At 43.3% G+C, this 23794-nt stretch overlaps 1 protein-coding gene and 1 long non-coding RNA gene across 3 annotated transcripts in view; one reads left to right on the top strand and one right to left on the bottom strand.

Annotated features, from left to right (window-relative positions):
* The window catches only part of LOC147193146 (uncharacterized), a 66767-nt gene that overhangs the window by 26644 nt on the left and 16329 nt on the right, over window positions 1-23794 (bottom strand). The gene's annotated exons all lie outside the window — the stretch shown is intronic.
* Window positions 4669-22871, top strand: nptx2a (neuronal pentraxin 2a). 2 transcript variants are annotated; one of them, XM_086133339.1, is made up of 5 exons: window positions 4669-5473; window positions 9702-9945; window positions 13158-13402; window positions 16873-17052; window positions 18266-22871. In XM_086133339.1, the coding sequence occupies exons 1-5, from the start codon at window positions 5012-5014 to the stop codon at window positions 18491-18493; spliced, it is 1359 nt and encodes a 452-aa protein (XP_085989465.1). In that variant the 5' UTR covers window positions 4669-5011; the 3' UTR covers window positions 18494-22871. The 2 variants fall into 2 exon arrangements, with proteins under 2 accessions (XP_085989465.1, XP_085989464.1); XM_086133338.1 differs by having other exon boundaries at window positions 4671-5473; window positions 9699-9945.

Genomic DNA, 23794 nt, shown 5'->3' with positions numbered 1-23794 from the left:
CATTGTTGGTTATTGACTGGTAGAGATCTGAAAATCTGGACTGGACACTTCAAGTTGGTATCTCAGGAAAATATCATTAAGGATAAATACGCCAATTAACTCATACACTGCTGTGGACATTTATTCATTTGAGTCAACGTTTTATAGTTAGAAAACAGCATGAACTTTTTTCATCAGGTGAATTCTTGACTGCTACAAAAGCTTTCTACGGAGATTCGACAGCCTGACAACGATTTGATCCATAGCGGCAAATAACAGTGTCGGCAGACTAGAAATGCTAACTTGCATCGGACATCTGTCGACATCCAAAGTCTAAATAATAAGAATAAATAGTAACTAATAAATGGCAAACAAGATGGAGGCCAATACAGAACCCTGCGGCACCCCCTTATAGACAGTGACATATTCAGTGCACATACCATCAAATTCCATACGCTGGGAACTATATTGCTGAGGTAATTTGAAAACCAGGCAACTGTGTGCTCTGAAAAGCTTTTTTTTTTTTTAATATCATGCTCAGCGGTGTCAAATGCTTTTGACAAATCAACACTCTAATTAGTGCTGTGACGGTACTGTATATACTCCATTGGGCTGTACGTAGCCCCAAATGTACAGCTTGGCTGTGATTGGAAGATTGCCACAAGAAACCTTTATAGATGCTCCACATCTAATTTTTACCCGTCAAGTTAATCTCGCTCGCGGTATATTTTGTGGAGCAATCCTCGCACTGAAGTGTTTTACGTTTGATGGAGAAGTCTAGTAAGGAGAAGCTTTCAATCCCGGCTGAATTGCTAACCCCCCTGCGACTGAAGCGGATTTAAGAGGTAGAAGTAACTTCACCCCGGCGCTCACCACTTGCAGCATAAAAGGGAAAGAACTCCATGCCATCAACTTTGAAGTTGGCCACGTCATCTTTCCTCTCAGGAGTCCTTGAGCTGAAGACATCGAGAGTTAAGGTTGCCGTAGCGATAGTCTGTCCCTCGCTGTTTCTTGGGGGGGGACCTTTCATTTTGTTTGTTCTCCAGGCTTTTCCTGGCCTTTGGCACCCATGCGCCACACAGTGCAGCACGAATTCATTGCGGCTGGCATTTAGCCTGCGGGCTCCTTGCGGCAGATACGAGACAGTGACTCTGATGGGGCAACAGCCTGTGTTTTTTTTTCCCAGCTCCACGCAAATCTTCACGAAATAGATATGGACAAGGGAAGTGCCAAGACTCCAGGTGGCATCTACTTCGCGCTGGAGAAATTTTGCAGTTTTAGTTGCGCTTGTTCCCGGGAGGCTGCAAAGGGCTGTCAAATTTGAGGTAAGTTTCCATGGGAAGTTATGGAATTTTGGAGAGATTCCAACTTGGAAACGTTGCATCAGAATTAAGGGAGTTAAGTAGCAACATGACAGTCTTTCAATGTTTGGTTGTGTTTGAGTCTGCTTCGATAGCCACTTCAAGCTGTGTAAAATTCACAAGAAAGAAATTGAGTTGGGTTTTTTTTAATCAGGAAAAAAGGGCCTTTCTTTAGAAATAAGTTGAGAAGCTCGGTCATCCGGGAGGGGCTCAGAGTCGAGCGTGGTTCTCCTCCACGTCGAGAGGCGTCAGATGAGGTGGCTCGGGCATCTGATTAGGATGCCGGCTGGACGCCTCCCTGGTGAGGTGTTCCGGGCATGTCCCACTGACAGGAGGCCCAGAGGACGACCCAGGACACGCTCAAGAGACTATGTCTCCCAGCTGGCCTGGGAACGCCTCGGGATACCCCGGGAAGAGCTGGAAGAAGTGGCTGGGGAGAAGGACGTCTGGGCTTCCCTGCCAAAGCCGTGGGCCCCGCGACCCGACCCCGGATAAGCGGTAGAAAATGGATGGATGGATGCAAGTGTTCATTTCCTCTTCTACTCGGGGAACATCTTCTTTGAATGGCTGATAAATCTCAGTTATTTAGAATTCTGAGGGGGTCTCAAAGTCAACACGTGAAAATTACCCCGACGTTCCAAATGGCCACACTCAACCTAAAAACTCAACCGAACCTGCACAAATCGAACATTATTCATCAGAGGAGCAACATCAGTAGGAAAATGGGTCAGGTATTTTGCTAATCTTTTTTTTTCCTTGTCAATTTATTTGTTATGAAAGATTTGAAAGGTATTTGAAGCACTAATTTCATTTTTTTAGAAAGTCCGCCCAAAATGGCACCCACTTGTCACGCTAAGCTACTTCACGGAAAGTTATCAAATGAAAGTATAAATACAAACGTTTTGTTTTGTCAAAAGCATACATTCACCCCACCAACACGGCAGGCCAACCAGACAACTGGCAAGAGCCTCAAACTGAAGGGGGCCCGAGAAATAGCTGACATTGTCCCATAGAATCCATTGAGGTCATCTGTAACTCAACTCAACTCAACTAGCGCCTTCAGATGGTCCAGAATGCCGCTGCTCGCCTCTTGACTGGTACTCGTAAGAGGGAGCACATAACTCCTACTCTGGCATCCCTTCACTGGCTCCCCATACATTTTAGAGTTATTTTCAAGATCCTCTTATTTGTTTTCAAATCTCTAAATGATCTCGCACCACCTTACCTCTCTGAGCTCATCCGCCCCTACACACCTGCCCGGCGCCTCAGGTCTGTGGACCAGACATTATTAGAAGTACCAAGAACTAAACTGAGGCTCAGAGGGGATCGAGCCTTTTCTGTTGCTGGTCCCTCTCTCTGGAATGACCTCCCACTGAAGATTCGGCAAGCCTCCTCGCTGCCCATCTTCTTAACCCTCCTCAAAACTCACTTGTATTCTTTGGCATTCGACTCAGCATGACTTAGATTTGTTCTTGGTTTTACTGTTTGGTGCTTTCTACCGTCTTTATTACCGATTTGTTTTACTGTTTATTGTATATGTTAAATTGCTCCATGTACAGCACTTTGTATGCAGCGATGGCTGTTTGAAAGTGCTCTTTAATGATATATTTTTTAATATTTTACAGAATTTGTGTTTTTAAATTCCCATATCTGTTGTTTCTGTCTGCTGTTCTGCTTACTTGGTAAAGATATGTTGAAAAGCAATATTTTTTTAGATATTAGCCCCCAAACAAAACTCGATGTGATATTCTTCACAGCAAGACCAATTTTTTTCTCAGTCCGTGCTAAGCGTTGGCATTTCTGACCACATCAAATCACGCCACATGCCCAACGCAATCACATTTCTGTAAACGGGAGGATTTCTCACCAGTACACAATCTAAGATCGCTCAATTAAAAGGTTTGACAAGTTCTCCCCGTGGCCCCACCCCCCACATACTGAGGTCCGAGCCGCAACTCTTATCTAATGGTGAAAGCCGGATTAAAACAAACGTCAAAGACTATGTTTATGACTCCAAGTGCTGTAATGGCCTCTAAAAGATCCTTCTGGCCAATCCAATATATTTCTCGGAACAACAAAGTTGACCAAAGTGCTGTACAACCAATAAAAAGGTCAAATGTAGCATCGAAACATAAACCACAAGCAAGAAATAAACAACTAGTTACGATAAAGCAAGAGAACCACAAAATAAAAAGCGCAAATGGCCAACTTTAATACAGGATCCGAGGACGCTAAGGAGGACAAATTGCTTTTGAAAAGTGATTTAAAGGCAAGTTCAAAAATGTAAGATGGAGTGGGCCCATTTAGCGCTCTTGAAGCAAACAATCGGATTTGCAACAGGGTCGTAAAATGTGTTGGGAGGCAAAGGAGAGATGCCAGCACAAATGCAGACACAAAAACGGTCTTGAGACTGCCTGTATTCATACGCGTAAAAATGTTCCAACACTACGACACGCATGATACCCATGACCAGCCTGCAATATATATAAAATTATTCTGTCCCCTCTGAGCGATAGCAGAGCTCTTCAAAAAGTGTCACTGTGTGCTTGGGCCGGCCAGTATCACAACTGTGAGCAAAAATATTACAGTTTCACGGTATCACGATATTACAGCTCTAATACCGTATTGGCCGGAATATAAGACGGCCCTGATTATAAGATATTTTTTATTTTTCTTCTTTGTGACGGGTTCGCTTTGGCCTGGGGAGTCAAGTTCAGCATTTGCTTCAATGATATCTGGCGTCATCTAGCGTCGTGAATGGGTATAATGTCTAGACCCCGAATATAAGACGACCCCCACTTTGTGTTATTTCAATGCAAAAAACACAGTCTTATATTCGGGCCAGTACAGTATGTCTTATTTTGAAATGTACGTGGAATTTGTTGGGGGTGTTTTTCCATCGAACATGCCGAGGTGCGATTTGTTGCCATCACAGAAAATGATGGTTTGAACTCCAATACTACTTTGATCTTCCAGGTAGATTTTGTTTGTCGGCGAGCTAGATTACATCATATTATTATTACAGATTATGATAGATCGATCGATCGATAGATCGGGATGATTAAACAGGAAACTTGAAGAGTAATCACTGCCTACTTGTTCATTCTTGTTGCGTTCATTCCTCCACATGTAAAAAGTGAATGAAAGCAACCCACAGCATGGCCGCAATCCACTGAGAGACTCAGTGATGGCGCACAGACAAACACATTCATATTCGCTCTCTCTCTCTCATACACACACACACACACACACACACACACACACACGCACATACACACACGCGCGCACACCCACACCCACGCTTCATCATCATCCTCCTCATCATAATCCGCCTCCCTGCGCAGTTTGGTTGGGTTTGGGTTTTGTGTTCACAGGCACTCATTTAGTGACGCCGGAGCGAGCAGACGCGCTGGCAACTTCTCTGGATCTTTTCTTTTTTTCCCCCCCACAGCCTTGTGTTTTTTTTTTGTCCGGCGAAGGAAATACCGCAGCTTTCTAAATGAACGCCATGGTCACTTTTAACAGAGCGCGTGGATGTATGCTTTGTGATAGGTCCGCGTATATTTTGAGCTCGGCAAACACTTGAATGAGCGAGTGCGTTTTGGGTAAAAGTTGTTTGTAGCAGGAGTATTCCCCGCCCCACTTTCATTCTCGGATTAGTGTGAGGGAGAATGCTGGCCGAACTGGTCGCGCTCTTCTACCTGCTCAGCTCGGTTGCGAGCCAGCAGGAAGCGGCAGCCGCAGCCACAGGTGGCCGCTTCGTTTGCAACGCCATCCCCCCGGGAGCCGAGCCCGGCTGCGGTTCATCGCCGACGGGCAACCGCTTGCAGATGAGCAGCCCCGCGGAGGACGAGCTGCGCAACACCATCATACGGCTCCGCGAGACTATCTTGCAGCAGAAGGAGACCATCGTCAGCCAGCAGGGGACCATCAAGGAGCTCAACTCCAAACTGGCGCGCTGCGAGGCGGCGGCGGACGACTCGGCGCAGCCGGGCAAGTCGCGGGGTCACGGCTCCAGGAGGAAGGAGTACGGCAAGAACACCATGGGGGACCTGCCGCGGGACCCGGGCGAGACCATAAATCAGCTTGGGAAGACCATGCAAAGCCTAAAAGGGCGCTTGGAGAGCTTGGAGGTAAGACGCATGCCGGTGCGTAAATGTGAAAAAGAGCAGCCAGGGGCGTTTCTAAACGCAGTGTGCACCCCACCCCACCCAAAATCCCTACACTGAAAAAGAAAATGGTGCTGTTGAATGTACTTCATTTTAATTTGTCAACTGGTTGCATAAAACCAAGTCATCTGAATCTAGGACAAGAACTAAGCAAAACTATCCAACCATCCATCCATTTTCTATACGGCTTGTCCTCATTACATTCGCATCCAAACTGAATTTGAGCGAGAGGCAGGGTACTAGTTGCCAAACGGTTACGGAGCACATCAAGATAAACAACACTTCATTCAGACTTTTTTCTATCTTAAAGTCTGCAATGAAGCTAACGTGTATGTCGTTAGCAGAAGGGTAGCTAGCTAAACATTCATCCTGTGTGGTGCATTGATATGAATACATGGATGATTGACCACTGAAAACAATATTCACACACAATGTATTCAAGACAACGAAAATAAACCAGAGAGGTGAAAAATGTTAAGAATGCTCAAAAATGCTTTGACGACCAATATCGCCAATATTTTTTTTCAAACGAATTCAATATTTTGATTTTGTAAATCATTGTGTACACATGTAATTAAACTGAATATGTAGCTTGTCATTGGAAGGTATTTACCAACTGCTTGTTTTTCTGGGGGTAGAAAAGCGGGTAGAAATTGCTGAGCATACGTCGCATTCTTGCAAATTCACATTCTCGCAAGAGTAAAAAAGACCTTAAAATCGCTGCCCCCATAAGCGAGTATAGATGCAATTGGTTCAACTCTTTAAAAATAAATGTTTTGTAGAGGTCTCAAAATAAATCAAGAAATAGATCATCACTAATTATTCAGACCCATTGTTCCACTTAAAACTCAGAGTTTTGCCTCTCAAAAGTAACTTATTCTCTGATTACTTTGGACCCAGTCATTTGCAAACATCCGTTTTTAATTTGGAAAACAATCAGTTTCAAAAAGATTAGTGAATGCATTAATTTCTTGCGTGAGAGATTGCTTAATTCTCCTTAAATTGTGTTTGTTTTTTTAATCACCAAACTATATCAAAATTTGTTGCCTCAAGCCCCCTACGAGCTACCAGCTAGCGACAGCTAGTACGGATACACTATGCAGAATGTTCACACACTTTGACGTTTCATTGTCTAAAGAGTGTATACGTGCCATCATTTCATCATTGATAGAAGCCAATACCAATCGTATCTCAGAACCCCATTTGGGAGATTCTAGAATCCCAACCTGCCATTGCAGTGATGGGGAGTTCCAGTTGTGCCGTTGATAAGGACCAATTGTAGCTTCTCTCAGGGGCCCCCGACCAGCCACCAGCAGGCAATAGGAGGGGGGTTCCTGATACACTGTCATTGCAGTGGTTAAAGCGGTATACAGAATCTCGACGTGTCATTACAGTGTCTAGCTTTCCAGTTGCGTGGTTGTCTTTCGGGGCCCCCGGCTAGCCACCAGCCATTGACGTGCCATTGTGCCATCATTGATATGGGTCAGTATTAGCCCCCTCTCACGTCCCACTTGAGTTTCGGGCCCGAGGCAATAATAATAATAATGTTGGCTGCCCTGTTGCGGCGTCTCCGCCTGCAACTGTCACACCTGCTGTAATTCACTTTGAATCATTCGCACGTAAGCAGGGGGTTACGTCAGTAAGGGCCCCACTGGATTTTGAGCGGTGAACAACTGCTTCTCGTCCGGCTTAATCATACATGCGGTGCACAAGGAGTCATGCGATGTGTGTGATTCATCGCGTTGTCATGCCAATGTCACAACTGCTTTTGTGATGAACACACCTCCAAATAGAAGGAAGTCTCATGTCGATAGGTCTGCCATTTCGTGCGCCCCCCCCCCCAAGATAAATGGGATTTCAGCGGCCCTCAGTTTCTGCCGATAATGTCCATTGATGATTATTCACAAATCTGATCGCAGCCAGTTTCACACTGTACTCAGCGGCAGTGGTGTTTATATGATCTTATTTTCGGTTTTACACATCCATCCTCATGGAGGGATTTTAATCTCAAAGAGTAGCACGTTCAGACACAAGAGCAGACTGGGGTCGAGTTACACAACATTCCGTGCGATAACACATCAAGTGGGATATGGACTAACAAAAAATAAATAAATAAAAATCTCCACTACTGCTAACAGGTCACTGAAAAGTGAAGCGCTGGAGAAGGTAGAAATACTGTACAAACTGGCTTTATCTGGTATTGAGAGTGCATTTGTTTGCCATCTGCTACCTTTGGTCAGACATACTCTCAATGCTAATTGATTCAATCCAGTGCTTATACTGTATGCTGCAACACTATAACATGTCTTTTTTTCTTCTTTTTTGCCCCTGCTTGAGCTGATCCCTCTTCACCTTTGGTTTGATTGGAAGCTTTAATGCCCATAGCGACTCCCCACTACATAATGGATACAATATTTCGTTACATTTATGCATCAATCGAATCATCGCAGATTGATTTAATGACGAATGAGAACAGGAGGCTCCTCTCGGCAATCAAAGCTCGTCCGCACACTGTTGAAAATGCAAAATGGAATACGGCGGAAGCGAAATCTCGGGGGGTTGAAGGACTTGGGGAAAATTTCACAGGATTTCAACAAAATCTCGTGAGAAATGGCAGTTGGACATGTTTAGACACCGGACACTTAATCAGAGTTTGTAATATGGGATAAAGAGAGCATGTGTTGCAATCGTGAGAAAATATTGTTTTTGTTGTTTTATAGATTGTCGTGGGCCAGTGGTTAGCGACCACACAGTGCAGAGGTACCGGGTTCAATTCCAGCTCCGGCCTCCCTGTGTGGAGTTTGCATCTTCTCCCCGGGGAATGCGTGGGTTTTCTCCGGGTACTCCGGTTTCCTCCCACATTCCAAAAACATGCATGGCAGGCTGATTGAACACTCACAATTGTCCCTTGGTGTGAGTGTGAGCGTGGATTCAGGGTTCCCCACTCTTCCACTTGCTCTTTATTTATGGACCTTTTAAGGACTTTTGAGGGCTAATTTAGCCATTTTTAAGGACTTTTTATCCATTGAGCAGGGGATTCACGGTGGATTTAATGAACAGTAAGCCACATATCACTGAGCTGGTGTTCAAATCATTGCTGTATTGCATGTAGCCCAACAGCGGGGTTTGAGGTGAAGGGCGCCAGGCACATTTTCCGACAAAACTATTCATTGGAAGGGTGGGGAAAATTACATACACAAATGAAATGAACACCACAGGTTAATTTTTATGGATTTTTATTGATTTTAGAAGCTTTCCCTGAAAATTAAGGACAATTAAAAACATAATTTTACAACTTCATTTTTTATGGATTTTTATGAACTTTAAGGACCCGTGGGAACCTTGAATTGGTTGTTCGTCTCTGTGTGCCCTGCGATTGGCTGGCAACCGGTTCAGGGTGTCCCCCGTCTACTGCCCGCGACCCTTGTGACGATAAAACGGATCGGAAAATGGATGGATGGATGGATAGATTGACGTGTCGCAAAAGGATGTTAACTCATTCACTCCCAAAGACGTTTTTAAACGTCTTTTCAGACTTCCAGAATTGGCTGGTACTGAGTGAGTTAAGCAAAGAACACATACTTGAAAAATGTAGAATCATAAAGCATCTTTGCTGAACTTCTTTTCACAACTGGATGACAATTAAGAATATTTGAATGCAAATCATCCTCTGTGGTGTTCGCAAAGGCTTTATGAAAGGACATTTTGACGCTGCATTTATATGGCAACGGACATCAGCTTCCAAATGCAATGAACAATCGCGCAGGTGATTATGATGATGACTGTAACACGTGGCTCCCCCTTTCACTAATCGAGGCCGCGTTGCTTGCGCACAGCTGATATTTACAATACTTAACTTTATTGCCAGCTTACGGCAGAAGCAAATTGGATAGCGGCGTCGCGCAAGAAAGGATTAATCAAACTCGGCGAACGGGAACGGGCCAGATGGGCGGGATCAACAACAAAATGACACGTTTTGTAGTGGCGTGGTCCAACGGTAAGCTCGAGCATGGGGCCTGGTGTGAAGGTCATGTCGCACACACACCTGCACATGCACACACACATTATTTCTTCTATTTTATTTCAACATCAATCCAGCCGTGAGTGTTTGGTATATCAGCAAGCAGGCACAGGTGCATACTGTCTCTCCATATGTGTTAATAGTTTTTTTTCCTCCTATGCCTTCCAGCAGCAGAGTTTGCAACTCCCAGGCATAAACGTGTCAGCTGGCAGTGGTCCGGCACTGACCCCTTTGCCGTCGCAGCTGCGGGAGCTACTCGGGCAGCGTCTGAGACTTCTGGAGACGCAGCTGTTGCGAAAGGTGGCCGAGCTGGAGGAGGAAAAGAGCCAGCTTTACAATGAAACGGCAGCCCATCGCCAACGCACCGAGAATGCGCTCAATTCGCTTTTGGAGAGGATCACAGAGCTGGAGAAAAGTAAGTGAGACCGACGGAGCTGTGAAAATGCCGCTTACTTTCAACGCCAGAGACATTTAGCAGCAATTAGTCAGTGCCTCTGCAAGTGGAAGGTGATGATGGTGATAACGAAGGATTGGTTAAAACACACTTTTTAAAGTATTCCTCATCACCTATTCTCAGGCTCTCGCTGTGAAGACGAAAAGAAGAAGTTCTCCAAATAAGAGTGCTTGCTTCAGGGTGTCGGTCACTCCCCAGCTGAAGTTGCTCGAGAATCAGCAGGCCGTTAAAACAGCTCCACGTACTTTAACTGCACTTTTTCCACACAAATAATTTCTTTTTCCTCTAAATTGTTGTTTGACACATTTATTTTGCATAAATGTCGCGGCAAGACAAGCTCATTTTTCATTTCACCCTTTCGTGCACCAACTATGATAACCTAGGGTTCAAAAAATATTTCAAAGCGGTGTTAGTTCAAATATTTTTCTTCTGGGTGCTTTTTCTGAACATAAATAAGTTTCGATAGGAATACCGTTAAAGAGTAGCAGTATTGTTAAAATCTTAAAAACGACTACGCCAACACTAGCCTCTTATGGCTTTTAATTCCGCTGGAATTGCAATATTTTGTTATTATGGATTACATACGACAATTTGAATTTTTTGGTTCAGACTTTAGCAAGCATCATGGAACTTGACATGCTTGATTTGCTTTCGCGGGCCACATAACATTAAGTGGGTGGCCAGATTTGGCCCCCGGGCCTCGACTTTGTGGTGTAGGCTAACACAATTGGCACAGTGATGCGCAACTCCTTGCGGAAGATGAGAAGACAAGCTAAAGTGCTTTTTTTTAAAATGAGATTATAAATTGACACAGACAAGCACACATCAAAGTTTAAATAACGTTATAATTGTATTCTGTGTGCCTCAACAGGCTGTAGAGCATCTGAGGCTTGATTGATTGATTCAGTCGAAGCAATTTCTCCCGATTGAGGCAGGTGAATACATAAACACATCCACCTGAAACAAAATGAATGTCAAGTGTAATTTTGTCTCAGCAAAGGGGGAAGACAAACAAGTGTTTTTTGGGTTTTTTCCCGAAGACGGTGTCATCTTTTCCAAATGTGGCTCACTCCTACTAAAATATGCATCGTATTTTGCTGCAGCAACATCATACGGTCCATATTTTGGGAGCAGAATCCGTAACTCATATGCTTCTCTTTTATTCCTGTTTCTCACGAATGAGCCTCCGAGTCTATTCTGATCATGCTCAGTCAAGCTTTGTTTATATTTACCGTATGTCTTACTTTGCGTGTCTTTTAAATTCTTAACTCGTGTAAGTTTGATTTTTCCTGTTTAACGAGTCAATATTTCAGAATCCGCTTGGCTACGATTTGAGTGCACTGATGTTGTGATGGAGTGTTTGTTTTTTTTGGCGTGTGTGTGTCTCTGACAAAGAAACGCATTTGTCAAAATCACAAACCAACACTTGCAGGGACTACACCTGCTCAAAACTTGAGAATCTGTCCATTTTGTACAAAAAGATTGAAATGCTTTCATTCCGTTGCCGCAACCTTGTAAAACTTTGCCATTCATCTCCTCGTGAGACAGCAGTGAGTTGTGCACAGAGCAGCGGGACATGAAACAACTTTAAAAGGTCGAATCACCTCCACTTGAAAAAGGTTCCCGTGAGTTTTCGCGTCCTCCTAATTCAGGGGTCCGGAACCTATGGCTCGCGAGCCAGGTGTGGCTGTTTTGATGATTGCATCTGGCTCGCCGATAAAAACTAAATATTCTCGCTTGTTTAATCCATCCAGCGATTTTTCACTGCTCATGTCCTGTTCAGGGCTGCAGGAGCAATTTTCATTGGATGATACTGGCCTATGTTGGCCGTTGCTGGGGAAACAGGTAAACTCCCCCTTTTGAATCAGCCAGCTTGGTCATTAGCTCAAAGCTAATCCTAAGCGAATAAGATGGCGAAAAGAAAAAAGATGACCAGTAGGGTACACTTGAGGACGAATGGACCGAAGGATTCGCCTTTGTGGAGAGAACAGATTCTGTGGTGTGTCTAATTTGCAATGACAAAATACCATCGATGAAACGGTCGAATATAAAGCGGCACTCTGGCACGTGCCATGCTACGCTCGCATCAAAATACCCTGCGGGAGACAGCAGAAAGGAAGCGTGCAAGCGACTGAGCAGGCTGCAGGCTGGCCAGCAGCAACTCTGCGTATGGACGTGGCATAGCTAACTATAATTCTGCTAGTTTTGCTGGATCTTTAGCAAACGTGAGGAACGGAAAACCATTCACATTAATGGTGAGTATTATCACAAAATTATTTACAAGAATACTTTCAGAGGCTTATTATACTGACATTTTGTTGAATTCGCTGTTAAAATAGTTATATATACATACATATGTATATATATACATACATACACAGTGAAACTCCTCTACAACGAAAACCTACATGGTCGAAAGTACCCCCTAGTGTGAATAAATCTTCATGCATTAACACCATTCCCACTCTCCTGCCCCCCATACAATGAAAAAAACCCCCTGTTGCGTTATACGAAATCTTTTTCTCTGCTCTTGCCTCGCGAAGAGATTCACGACAACGAAGTCTAATCCAACAGCGACCTCTACTGCTTCGTTCGGAAACGGCAACAGCAACCATCACACTGGTTTACACATGCGCAGTAGTCCAAGAAGTATTTATTATTGTTAGTTTCAGATGCAGCAAGAATGTTGCATTGCTAAAATGGCTACAGAATGGACCTTTGGATGCCAAGCAGCTAAGACAAGAAGAGCTCTGACGCTGGAAGAGGGTAAAAGTGATCAAATTGAAAGATGGAGGAAGCAAAATAAGACATTATCCAAGAAATTGATCTAAGTGAAACTGAATGCTGATCATAAATGTTGCAATTTCTTTCCCTTTTTTTCCTTTCTATACTGACTACATGAAGTGTCAAATAAGTGTATGCTCATACTTATGCACTATTGGAATACAAATAAAGACTACACATACGTTTGTGTGTGTGTTTACATCTGGGATCAAATTTGCTACAGAGAAAACCCCCCTGCTGTGAAAAATAACTTGCTGCAAACATGATTTTGTTGTAGAGGAGTTTCACTGTAGCGCTCACTGAAATACATTTCCAAATATTTTGCTTTCATGGCTCTCAAGTCAAAAAGGTTCCCGACCCCTGTCTAATTGGAGCCAATTTGTCCCCAGATAACAATGCCTTCAAGTCACCTGAGGATTTCAAGGTGTCCCTCTCTCTGCGCACCAACTACCTGTACGGACGCATCAAGAAGAGCCTCCCCGAGATGTACGCCTTCACCATGTGCATGTGGCTCAAGTCCAGCGCCGGTCCCGGGATCGGAACCCCCTTCTCGTACGGCGTGGCGGGCCAGGCGAATGAGATTGTGCTGATCGAATGGGGGAACAACCCCATTGAACTGCTGGTTAATGACAAGGTAGGCGCGGTCCGTTGTTTTCTCACCAGGGGGGAGAAGCCTTCTTATTGCGTCCCGGTTATTTGAAGCCCTGTGGATGTGATGATGCTAATGACCGCGGCGATGCTCATTAAAAGCGTGTATGCGCGCTTGTTTTATAGCACCCATACGTACCTTTGAGCACAACAGCGATAAAGGAGAGTCTCTGACCTTCAGCGGTGATTATTTAATTAGCATCTTATGAACATTTCATGCGACTAACCCACATTAGGCATTGGCTCCACAATAACAGTAATTCACTGGAGATTCGCTGTGCTGATTTAAGGGCATCTGCTTTGTGTTTTGCTTCCTGTAAATGCTAATACGGCAAATTTAGTCAGATAATGGTTCCGGGGATCCTTTCATGCAGCCAAACTGGAGTTGTACTATTGTTCATATGTACTACTTATATTTTAGGGGTGGGAATTGTAATAGAATTCAACATTTCACCGATTTTGTGCTCATCTTGGTGCCGAGGAACAAATTCCAAGTGAGTTGAGGAGTTTCATTTGGGCAAAAGGAGTACTTTTCCGCCATCTTGTAAACATCTATAACGCCTGATGTTTTTGTTTAGATTACATTTGGTTTTGTTCCCTCATGTGCCCTTTTTTGTTTCCACCTATGCGGGTCCCTTGTGTTTAACCAATCAGTTCCCTTAACCCTTTGTGCCTTGTGTAGATGTTTCTTGTTCGATCATCACTTTGCTTGTATTTAGTTCCCTGGGTTCTGTCTGTCTTTGTCGGATCATTTTGTGTATGTGTGTGTGTGTGTGTGTGTGTGTGTGTGTGTGTGTGTGTGTGTGTGTGTGCTCCTGTCATAGTTTTTTTTTGTTACTTTGGTTTCTTGTGGGTTTTCAGGACTTTGTTTGTGTACTTGAGTTAGTTTTTCCAGTGTACCCCCGCAAGTTTTTTTGATAACACATTTTGTTCAGCCCACCCTGCTCCTCCTGCCTCCCCGCTTTTCAAGGTGCTACTCTACCACACCAAAATCATGACACCTTTTTCACATTGGTGGGAAAATCCAGCAAAGAAACACAAACCAGATTGCCGCTACAAATATTAAACACAGTGTGCTAGCAATTAACGTACCGTACTTTTGACCTTGCGAACTTTGACTTCCATCGCAGCCTTTTTGTCATTCTTTTTTGCATTACTTGCACACACGTTTGAAATCAAGATTCCAATTCAATTCCACTCACATTTCAAGTAGCATTGAGCAGATTGATGGATGTAGAGAAGCTTAACTTCCAATATATACAATGCAATCACTTTGTACCTCATTAGACACCAAACTCGTTGACGTTGCTTCTGTAGCGTCGAGCTAATTTGGCCGTTTTGATTTTGTTTGGTACTTAGTCGAATGTTCCCTAAACCGGAGAGAGAAAAGTGTTTTTCCCCCCGCTGGTTTGCTTACTTCGGAGGGCATACTAAGGCGCAGTCAGTCAGCTCTCCTCACTGCCTTCCCTCTGTCATGCATTATACATACGCTCAAGTCAGACAGATGAGAGGAAGATGGTGCGAGTAAGGGTGGCAAATGCAAAACCCCAATACAAAGGAAAACCAGACTATGGGGGCTGCAGACCTTTGGAGCGGGTGGGGTGGGGGTGGGGGATTCACAGTGTGGGGAGAAAAGGAAGAAGAGGAAGTAATGACAGATCAGAAAGATCGAAGAAGGAAGGTGTATCAGACGACCGCGGTCATGCTGTCATGTGTTAACGGGCTTGATTCCAGGGAGCTAAGATGAAAGTCACCTCAAGAGTACATAAAGCTGTGTGGTTCGGGGTCTATAGAGCATACCGGTATCATGGATCATGGTTTGGTTTGGTGTGTTTTGTGTGAAAACGGCATACGGGAAGACCGCCTCATTTCAACATCGGGTAGAGCTGTCAGGGCTTTAATCTGCAACGGGTTGGGTCAGTCTTGTACTACATTAAGACAGTGTTCTGACGGAAATGAGAGCAATAGAGGGTGAGAGAGAGAAGTCAAGAGAGAGGGCGAGAGAGAGAGACAGCTCTGATGCTGCTTGTAAATCTTAAACAGAAATAGTGTTGTGTTCAAAACCACGCTATCAGAAACCAAAACCTGCCTGAGACCAGATCTCATCAAAACAAAACCAAGACTGAGACTGAGAAAAGCCAAGAGTGTGCCAAGCTTAAGAGCAGGACAGGACCAAGACTAGCCGAGACTGCGACAAGGCAGAAATGTGAAAAAATTCCTTTAAAAAAAACCATGACAAGGTGGGACAGTTAAATAACATTTTCTTTCTGCAACTCCTTCAAAACACAACAACTCAAATGTTAAAAAAAAAAACTGTTGAGGAACGCAATTCCTTCGATGTCATCAAAAATGAAGATTTAAAGAAGAAAAGTGAGAGACTGACGCATTTTGTGACTTATACGTGCACAATGGGGTCTCGTCTAAAATCCTGCGGTCCCAACACTGCAGAGGTTGCAGTCATGATGGGGGTTGCAATCACATGAATTGAAGGTATTCGTTTAAATTATATTTATTTTTTTTACCAAGTGCTTCTCCTATCATTTTAATGAAGTTGAAGAATAGCAAGATCAGCGCTGGTCTCCAATGGAAAATCCAAAATCTGGCCGGTCCAAGACCAAGAATCACACATCCTTCCATATGACTGACAACTAAGTGAAGTACAGTGAAACTCCTCTACAACAAAATCATGTTTGCAGCAAGAAATTTTTCACAACAGGGTTTTTTTCACTGTAAATTTGATCTCAGATGTAAACACACACACACATACACACACACACAGTGGGAATGGTGTTAATGCAAGATTTTTTCACACTAGGGATTATTTTCGCCCATGTAGGTTTCGTTGTAGAGGAGTTCACCGTACATTTAAATAAAACCTTGGGCAAATTTTACACACCTTTTTCTTTCTTTTTCATGAAAATCGATCATATGAATATGCTTGTCATTTTCTCGATGTGCCCTGCGATTGGTTGGTGACCAGTTCAGGGTGTACCCCAGCTCTCGACCAAAGTCATCAGTGACCCGAATAAGGTGATGCAGTACAGAAGATGGATGAATGGATGGACTGGAATCTTCGGTTGTGAAGTCATCCTTTGGAAATGCTAATAAAGAGATCAGCTCTGGTGTTGCGCGATCCTCAGCGGGCCGTGATGTCACGGCGTTAGGTCGTCGTTTCGCTTTCATCCCGTCAGCAAAAGCATGAGGACACAGTTTTGCTGCCGGCAGGTTGACTGCTTTGAAAGTTCCTTCATGCCTTTGCTGTGTGCGTCACCTGGGTAATGTATATTTTATACGGGTGGCTCATCTAGAGAATTCGTGCGCCGTCTTTTGAAGCCGCCACCCCTCCCCACCTCAGTCCTTTTAATTGCCGTCCTTGTTACTGGTGCGGAAATTAAACTCACGTCTCTCATCTTGACATCCTTTCACTCTTCTCCCCGCCAACAAATTCGAGTCCAGGTGGCACAGCTTCCACTTTCGGTGAGTGACGGACGCTGGCACCACATCTGCATCACCTGGACGACCAGAGACGGCTTCTGGGAGGCTTACCAGGATGGCGAGCGACTCGGCACCGGGGACAACCTGGCCCCCTGGCACCCAATTAAACCTGGCGGGGTGATCATTCTGGGCCAGGAGCAGGTGAGAGCTTTAGACGAGCTCACACTGCACACAGTGTGTGTGTGTGTGTGTGTGTGTGTGTGTGTGTGTGTTTTCCATGCATGACTAAGATCGCAGAAGGCATTTTCCTTCTGGATTTAGCGCCCAGTGTATGGTGCAAAGGGGATAGGGATAAAGTCACTCTTCTCACGCTATTGTGTTGCCTCATTCGTCAGCTGCAAAGATGAAGCATTATGTCATTTCATTAGCGGGTAAGCCGGATGACTAATTGGCTTTAATAATATTTAGTGATAAATCCCTTCCTATTGGATTATGTTTGGTTTAAATGCGCACTCAAAGGGAGATGGCTGCATAGATTGGGATTGCTGAAGGAGAATAAAATGAAAAAAGGGAACAGTCAGAGCGTGATCTGTGAACTCACAATTTCCATCCAGCCATTTTCCGATCCGCTTATCCTCACAAGGGTCGCGGGGGGTGATGGAGCGTATCCCAGCCGTCTTTGGGCAGTAGGCGGGGGACACCCTGAACCGGTTGCCAGACAATCGCAGGGCACACGCAGACGAACCACCATCCGTGCTCACAGTCACAGCTAGTGACAATTTAGAGTGTTAAATCAGCCTGCCATGCATGTTTTTGGAATGTGGGAGGAAAACAGAGTACCCGCAGAAAAACCACGAAGGCCCGGGTAGAACATGCAAACTCCACACAGGGAGGCCGGAGCTGGAATTGAACTCACAATTTAATGAAAAAAAAAATACTAATTCTTCAGGCCGCAAGGTCACAAAATGTATTAATATGCCACAAAATCATATCTAAAGCGATGATGCTCGATGCATTAATCCATTTTTTTTTCATGACCCAAGAAAAAGCATAAGAGCCAGTTGGATTTCAATTTAGTAACAAAGACACGCACGGGACAAAATCTGGTTGAAATTCAAATTTGAAGATGCTTCATTCGTATTGCTTCAAACCCGATTTAAAATAAATGAGGGTGTGCTATTTTCCTCAGAGACACCTCTCAGCTCGACTCATAAGGTGCAGCTCAAATTGTAGAATTCCACAGAAAAAAATATTCACGCAGACAAAACCCATGGCGGTGAAAAATAAATCCAATGTTATCCCGGCAGTTTGATGAAAAAAATCTAAGGAAATTCAGTCATACGAATTAAAGTCTGCTGATGTTTTCCTAATTTTGCATCATGCCACCTCAACTCGTGCTTCTCCTTCTGCGAAGGACATAGTTGGAGGTCGTTTCGACGCCACCCAGGCCTTTGTCGGCGAGCTGAGCCAGTTCAACATGTGGGACCGAGTACTGCGGCCCATGGACATCGTAGGCCTGGCCAATTGCTCGGCATACATGCCCGGCAACGTGGTCCCTTGGATAGACGCCAACGTGGAAGTGTTCGGCGGGGCGACCAAAGCCCCTCTGGAGATATGCGAGGACCGTGCGTTTGATTCCTAATGTGAGATGTCATCAGAATCAGAAAGAAAAAAAAAGCCAAGTATCCTTGTTTATTGTTCAAAAGCAAAGGCGACAAGCATATCAATATTGTGCGGTCATTCTTAAGATTCACCTGTGTTGGCTTAAATGTGTTCATCCAGTCTTAACCGTGGAGAAGACTTTGCACTCATGACCACATGGAGAAGAAAACGATGGTGTTGACATTCGAGGCCTGATTTACTAATTTGTACGTTCAAACTCACACAAACAGATGTTGAATCCGATCTACTAACAGGACCGCATCTACCTGATGGCTACAATGGCCGCACGTTTCATTTGCCCGTCCTTGGAAGGAGTATATGTCAATTGATCATTTAACTTGATCACTATGAATGATCAAACCTGAGGTGAATTCGCCATTGGCTAATTTTGCGCGTTTAAATAAGCGACTTACAAATCGCCAATCCACAGACAAGCAGTGCTAGCATAGTACAGGCAAAATGAGAGGCAACGGAGAGAAACCGTACACTTTTGAAATGCCAGAAACAAAAATGACCACAACATTCCATCGATTGATTCTAATTTTTGGAGCTTTCTAAACGATGGAGGGATTGAGTCATGCCTTGAGAAAAACCTCTTTAAATTCTCTCATTTCATTTGCTTGTGTCTAGGTTATTTTAGCCCACTGTGGCAATTGGTGCTATTCTCTCCCAGAGCAGATTTTCAGGGGTGCCGCGACAAGTTTTAAACACAATGTTGCTGCCAACAGTGGGCGCAATCTGACCACGCAATTTAGCACAAATGATCTGAGATCAACTGCAACCTTTATAGCACAATTTGCTAGCATGAACCCACAACTTCGCGCCCGATATTTGGGATCTTAGTAAATCAGGCCCCTGTGTGTTTTCTCTTCTCTCATTTGACTCCTCATGCATTCCTTACGCTGACAATGCTGCACTGTGCACGTCCGTGAGTGTTTCGCTCCAGCCGGCTTTCATGTGTTGTGCAAACATGAGTCCCGAGTTAGACGGTGCCACGTGGCACACTTCGAAAGAACAAACCAACGAGGAGAAGGCGTTCAGGAGTTGGCGGCATTGTTATTATTGTGAAGCATCGTAACGCGGCTGATTGGCTATATAATGCATGAGCGCGAGCAAAGAGCGGAAGTCAAAGAAAGACAGTGCATGCCTTCTTTTAGTCCGCAGGGTGTGTGTGTGTGTGCATTCAAAACAAGTCAGAGTGTGGATTATTATGTAAGCGAATGTCTTGTGTGTTACAATACCAGAGATTACCAGCGAGGGAGGACATTTTCATTCTTGTAAATCTATGCTTAATACCTCTCTGCTCCTTGAGCAGCTGCCATATTCCAAACAGCTTTTTATGGACGCTTTCGCTCAGGTTAATAGCGAATAGCCGACAGCTGCCCAGAGCTGGCTAAAACCTGGCAGCGGACGGCTGCCGACGCGCCAGAGGGAACAGTAAGGGATTGACCAGGAAGGCCAAACGTTAATTCCTTCGTCATGAAGTACAGTGCTACCTTGACTTATGAGTTTAATTTGTTCGGTGAGCACACTTGTAACGCAAATCACAAGTATCCGAAATCAACTTTTCCCATTGAAATGAATACAAATGCCATCAATGCGTTCCAGATTCCCCTCAAAACCACTACCAAAAATAATTTAACAGGTTTTTAATGAGAAAAAAAAGTACTCTACAGCAGTGGCCCCCAACCTTTTTCGTGTCACGGACTAGTTGAGACAAATACATGCTGTTCGCGGACCGGCAAACTTTTTTTTTTATTGTGAGTTATAATGCAGTGGTACTGACAACAAAGATTCCTTAATGTCAAATGTAGAAATAAAATAATGCAATGAACTACTAAGAAATGGACCAATCAGGAATAATAAATGCGCCTTATAATGTAAACATATTAATACTGAAGTTATGATCTTACACACGGAGTTGGCACCATTGCTACTTGCAAATGTGACACGATTGATTGCTTGATTGATCCGGTGGCTGCCGGCTAGTTATTAGCGACTAAACAATAGCTTTCTCCTCCACGTCACTCTGGAGATACCGTGAGGGGAAGAACGACAAAATAGCTTCATCTTCAGAAATCGTGGCTGCCCATCAGCTGCGTGTTTAGCTGTACGTTTGGTCAATTTGTTACTTTTACTTTCTGTTTACTGCTTCTTTGTTCATTCATTGGCGGATTCTGTTCATTTCAACTTGCAAACCAAGTTTCCGCCATGTCTGATGGAGTAAATTTGCTCACAGCTCGCAGGTCTGTCTCTGGTACCGGTTGGGGAGCCCTGTTGTACAGTATTCTAATTAATACAAACATGTTGAAGTAGAATGTAAACAATGAAACTGATTTTGCATCATGAGTTCATACCTCAACAGATTTATAAAGGACTGCTATACTAATGCTCGTTTCATTCACCATCTATAATGTTTCATATTACGTGTTAGCATTAAGCTAGCACTCTGTCATGAGACAGATGTGGTTTGGTTAAATCAAGAAAGAGTCAAATTTCTTGTTGTTTTATGTGTAGTTTTACAGGAAATTTCAACTGCGAGTGGCAATGAATACAACAAAATCTCACTTCTATGTCAAATCTTTGCTCATAAGACAAAGCAAAAATCCGCTTGTACAGTAAGTCAAGGTACCACTGAAATGACAATATGAATGGATGGGTTTTTTTTCCTTTCTGATGCTGGAATGAATCATCATTGACCCAATTCGCATTTGAAATATGAGCAGCACCCTAAGGACATTATGAATGTTGAAGAATGACACAGTACTATATTTTTTTCCCCGGGAGAAGTGAAATCTTCGCAACGCTTGGTGAATAAATGGACTAAAGTTAAAACCCGCATATTCACAGTTGTTTTTGTGCTCAGGCCAAAGCCATGTCTAATTTAAAAAAGTGCTTTGTCGCCCTCTTGTGGCATTTATAGGCAGTAGAAATCTTTATGAGTGAGGGTCAGTAACTCATGGATTTTCGCAATTTTCCAATGCCGGGGGATCCCTGTACTTTTGCAGCCTCATTCTTGTCTGTACTTTCGTTTTTGCTAAAACTTGGCTTGTAAGATGCCTTTGAGGTTCATTTGAGGCAAGAAGATAAAAAGCAAGATTTTATGAAGCAAAATATCAAATAGAGATATCAAAGATGTTTTTTTTTGTTGGTGTCTTTTCATTCATGCTTATGTCTATGGATATGATGTGGGAGTAATAGACACTGAAAAGAACATTAAAATGATGGGAAAAGTTCAGGGAATAAAATTACAACTTAAAGTAAAAAAATAATAATAATAAGGAATATTGATTGAATTAAATCACATTTTTAGAAGAAAGACAATGCTATTATGAGAATAAAGTTACAACCCCACAAGAAAAAAAACAAGAATAAAGTTTTAATATATATATAGTTTGGGAAAAGAAGTAATGTTACAAAAATGAAGTCAGACTTTTTCGAGAAACATTTACCGAAATTATTGCTTTTACCAGTGTAAAAGCAATAATTTCGGTAAATGATTAGCAATTTGTTACAGAAACTGAAATCCATACTTTGCATAAAACAATGGCATGACTGTCATAAATGTCCCACTTTCTTCTCAGTGTATCTCCATTTTTTTCTTTTGCGTTTATCTTATCTACTCCTCGGCACAATTTGAACCTTGTCGTACGAGACAGCGCAGAATGTTGTTGTTCAGGCACTCGATTAGGGATTTTGGGATTTGCCTCCATTTTGTTTGTCACGCTTCAAATGTAAAATCATGCAAGATTGTTTCATCCCATGAACACATTTTCCTGCCTCTTTCTGCTCTTGATTTTTGGTAAATAGAAGTTGATCAGAGTGGAACAAATGGCCTTTTTTCGAAAAACTTTTTTTCTTTGGAAAAAAAAAATTCTGTTGTTTTATTAGGTGTATCTTTTCGGGATTGAACCTGGCATTTGCACTCATTAAAAAAAAAAAATCTTACATTACAAAAGAGCTGAACGGCACCCTTTTCACTTTGATGTTTTTATTTCATCCGTGCATCAATCTTTAATGCAGAGGAACAAAAATCAGTGCTGTGTCAGTTTTAATCACATTTTTTAAGATCGAATTGTGTGTTAGCCGTATCACGAGTGAGAGCAACCACATTCATAAACCAATCTGTCAACAACAATAACAAAAAAATGAGTTTTGTGGGAGCCACAACCATGTTTGCCTTGTTAAAAAAAAAAAAAAACAAGAACTCTGAATTCATCCCAATCACTGGCTTCTGATACACTCCATCTGCGTGTCTTGTTTTCATTTTGAGTTTTATTGCATTCTCTGCACATCCCGATGTTTGCAAATGTCAGCTGTAGATCGCTCAATAAACAAACCAATCCAACCTGCACCTATGAATGAATTAAAGCGAACATCTTTTTTCTGAGGTTTACGAGGAGAAACGTTGGGCGGAGATACAAGCGAGTTGCTCCAAACTAGCCTTTGATGGTTCCTGCTGCATTTTCTTGAATATTCCCATCCCAAAGTGGATTTCTTCAGCACAGAAAGCACATCTGCTCACTGCTGCTGACCCAACGCACGTATGGTGTCATAAAAAGATTGACTGCTGTTGTCACAAACTATTATATATTGACTATTTGGTATTTTATTATTTCATTTCCTTTTATGAGGTTTGCAAGATTATTTGGGTTGGAAATGCCCAGGATGCCCATTTCAGGTATTCTAGTTGGTCAAAAATGCCAGACAGCTGGCTGGAATTCTCATTTATATCCATTCATCCATTTTCTGATCCGCTTTATCCTCACAAGGGTCGCGGGAGGGGGCTGGAGCCTATCCCAGCCGTCTTTGGGCAGTAGGCGGGGGACATCCTGAACCCGTTGCCAGCCAATCGCAGGGCACACATAGACATATAACCAACCGCGCTTACACTCACAGGGATAATTTAGAGTGTTCAATTAGCCTGCCATGTGTGTTTTTGGAATGTGGGAGAAAACTGCAGTACCCTGAGAAAACCCACGCAGGCACGGGGAGAACATGCAAACCCCACATAGGAAGGTCGGAGCTGGGATCGAACCCACGGCCTCTGCACCGTGAGGTCGACGCATTCACCACTCGAACACCGGGCCACCCTCATTTATATTCAATGCGTAAATATGCTATGCTCTTATATGGAATCCCTGAATGTCAAGCCTGTATTGGCTTTTGAGGCTGCACATAAAATATATAGTTCTTTACAAAAAAAAAAAAACATAATAAAAAAAATACACAAAAAGATCAACAACTAACAATCAAGGATCAAATTGCGACAGTAAAACGA

This window comes from Hippocampus guttulatus, chromosome 16 (genome assembly GCF_054856545.1).
Source record: "Hippocampus guttulatus isolate MCC_2025c chromosome 16, RoL_Hgut_1.0, whole genome shotgun sequence".
Taxonomy (NCBI): Eukaryota; Metazoa; Chordata; class Actinopteri; order Syngnathiformes; family Syngnathidae; genus Hippocampus; species Hippocampus guttulatus.
The sequence above is the reverse complement of the archived record's forward strand: the minus strand, read 5'-3'. Positions and strand labels throughout refer to the sequence as shown.

What these genes read in the sequence shown, in the direction of transcription:
- nptx2a (XM_086133338.1), top strand. Translation starts at nt 5,012, where the DNA reads ATGCTGGCCGAACTGGTCGCGCTCTTCTACCTGCTCAGCTCGGTTGCG. An exon ending in GGCGCTTGGAGAGCTTGGAG is followed by an intron (nt 5,474 to 9,698) that starts GTAAGACGCATG and finishes TATGCCTTCCAG; the next exon opens with CAGCAGAGTTTGCAACTCCC. An exon ending in AACTGCTGGTTAATGACAAG is followed by an intron (nt 13,403 to 16,872) that starts GTAGGCGCGGTC and finishes ATTCGAGTCCAG; the next exon opens with GTGGCACAGCTTCCACTTTC.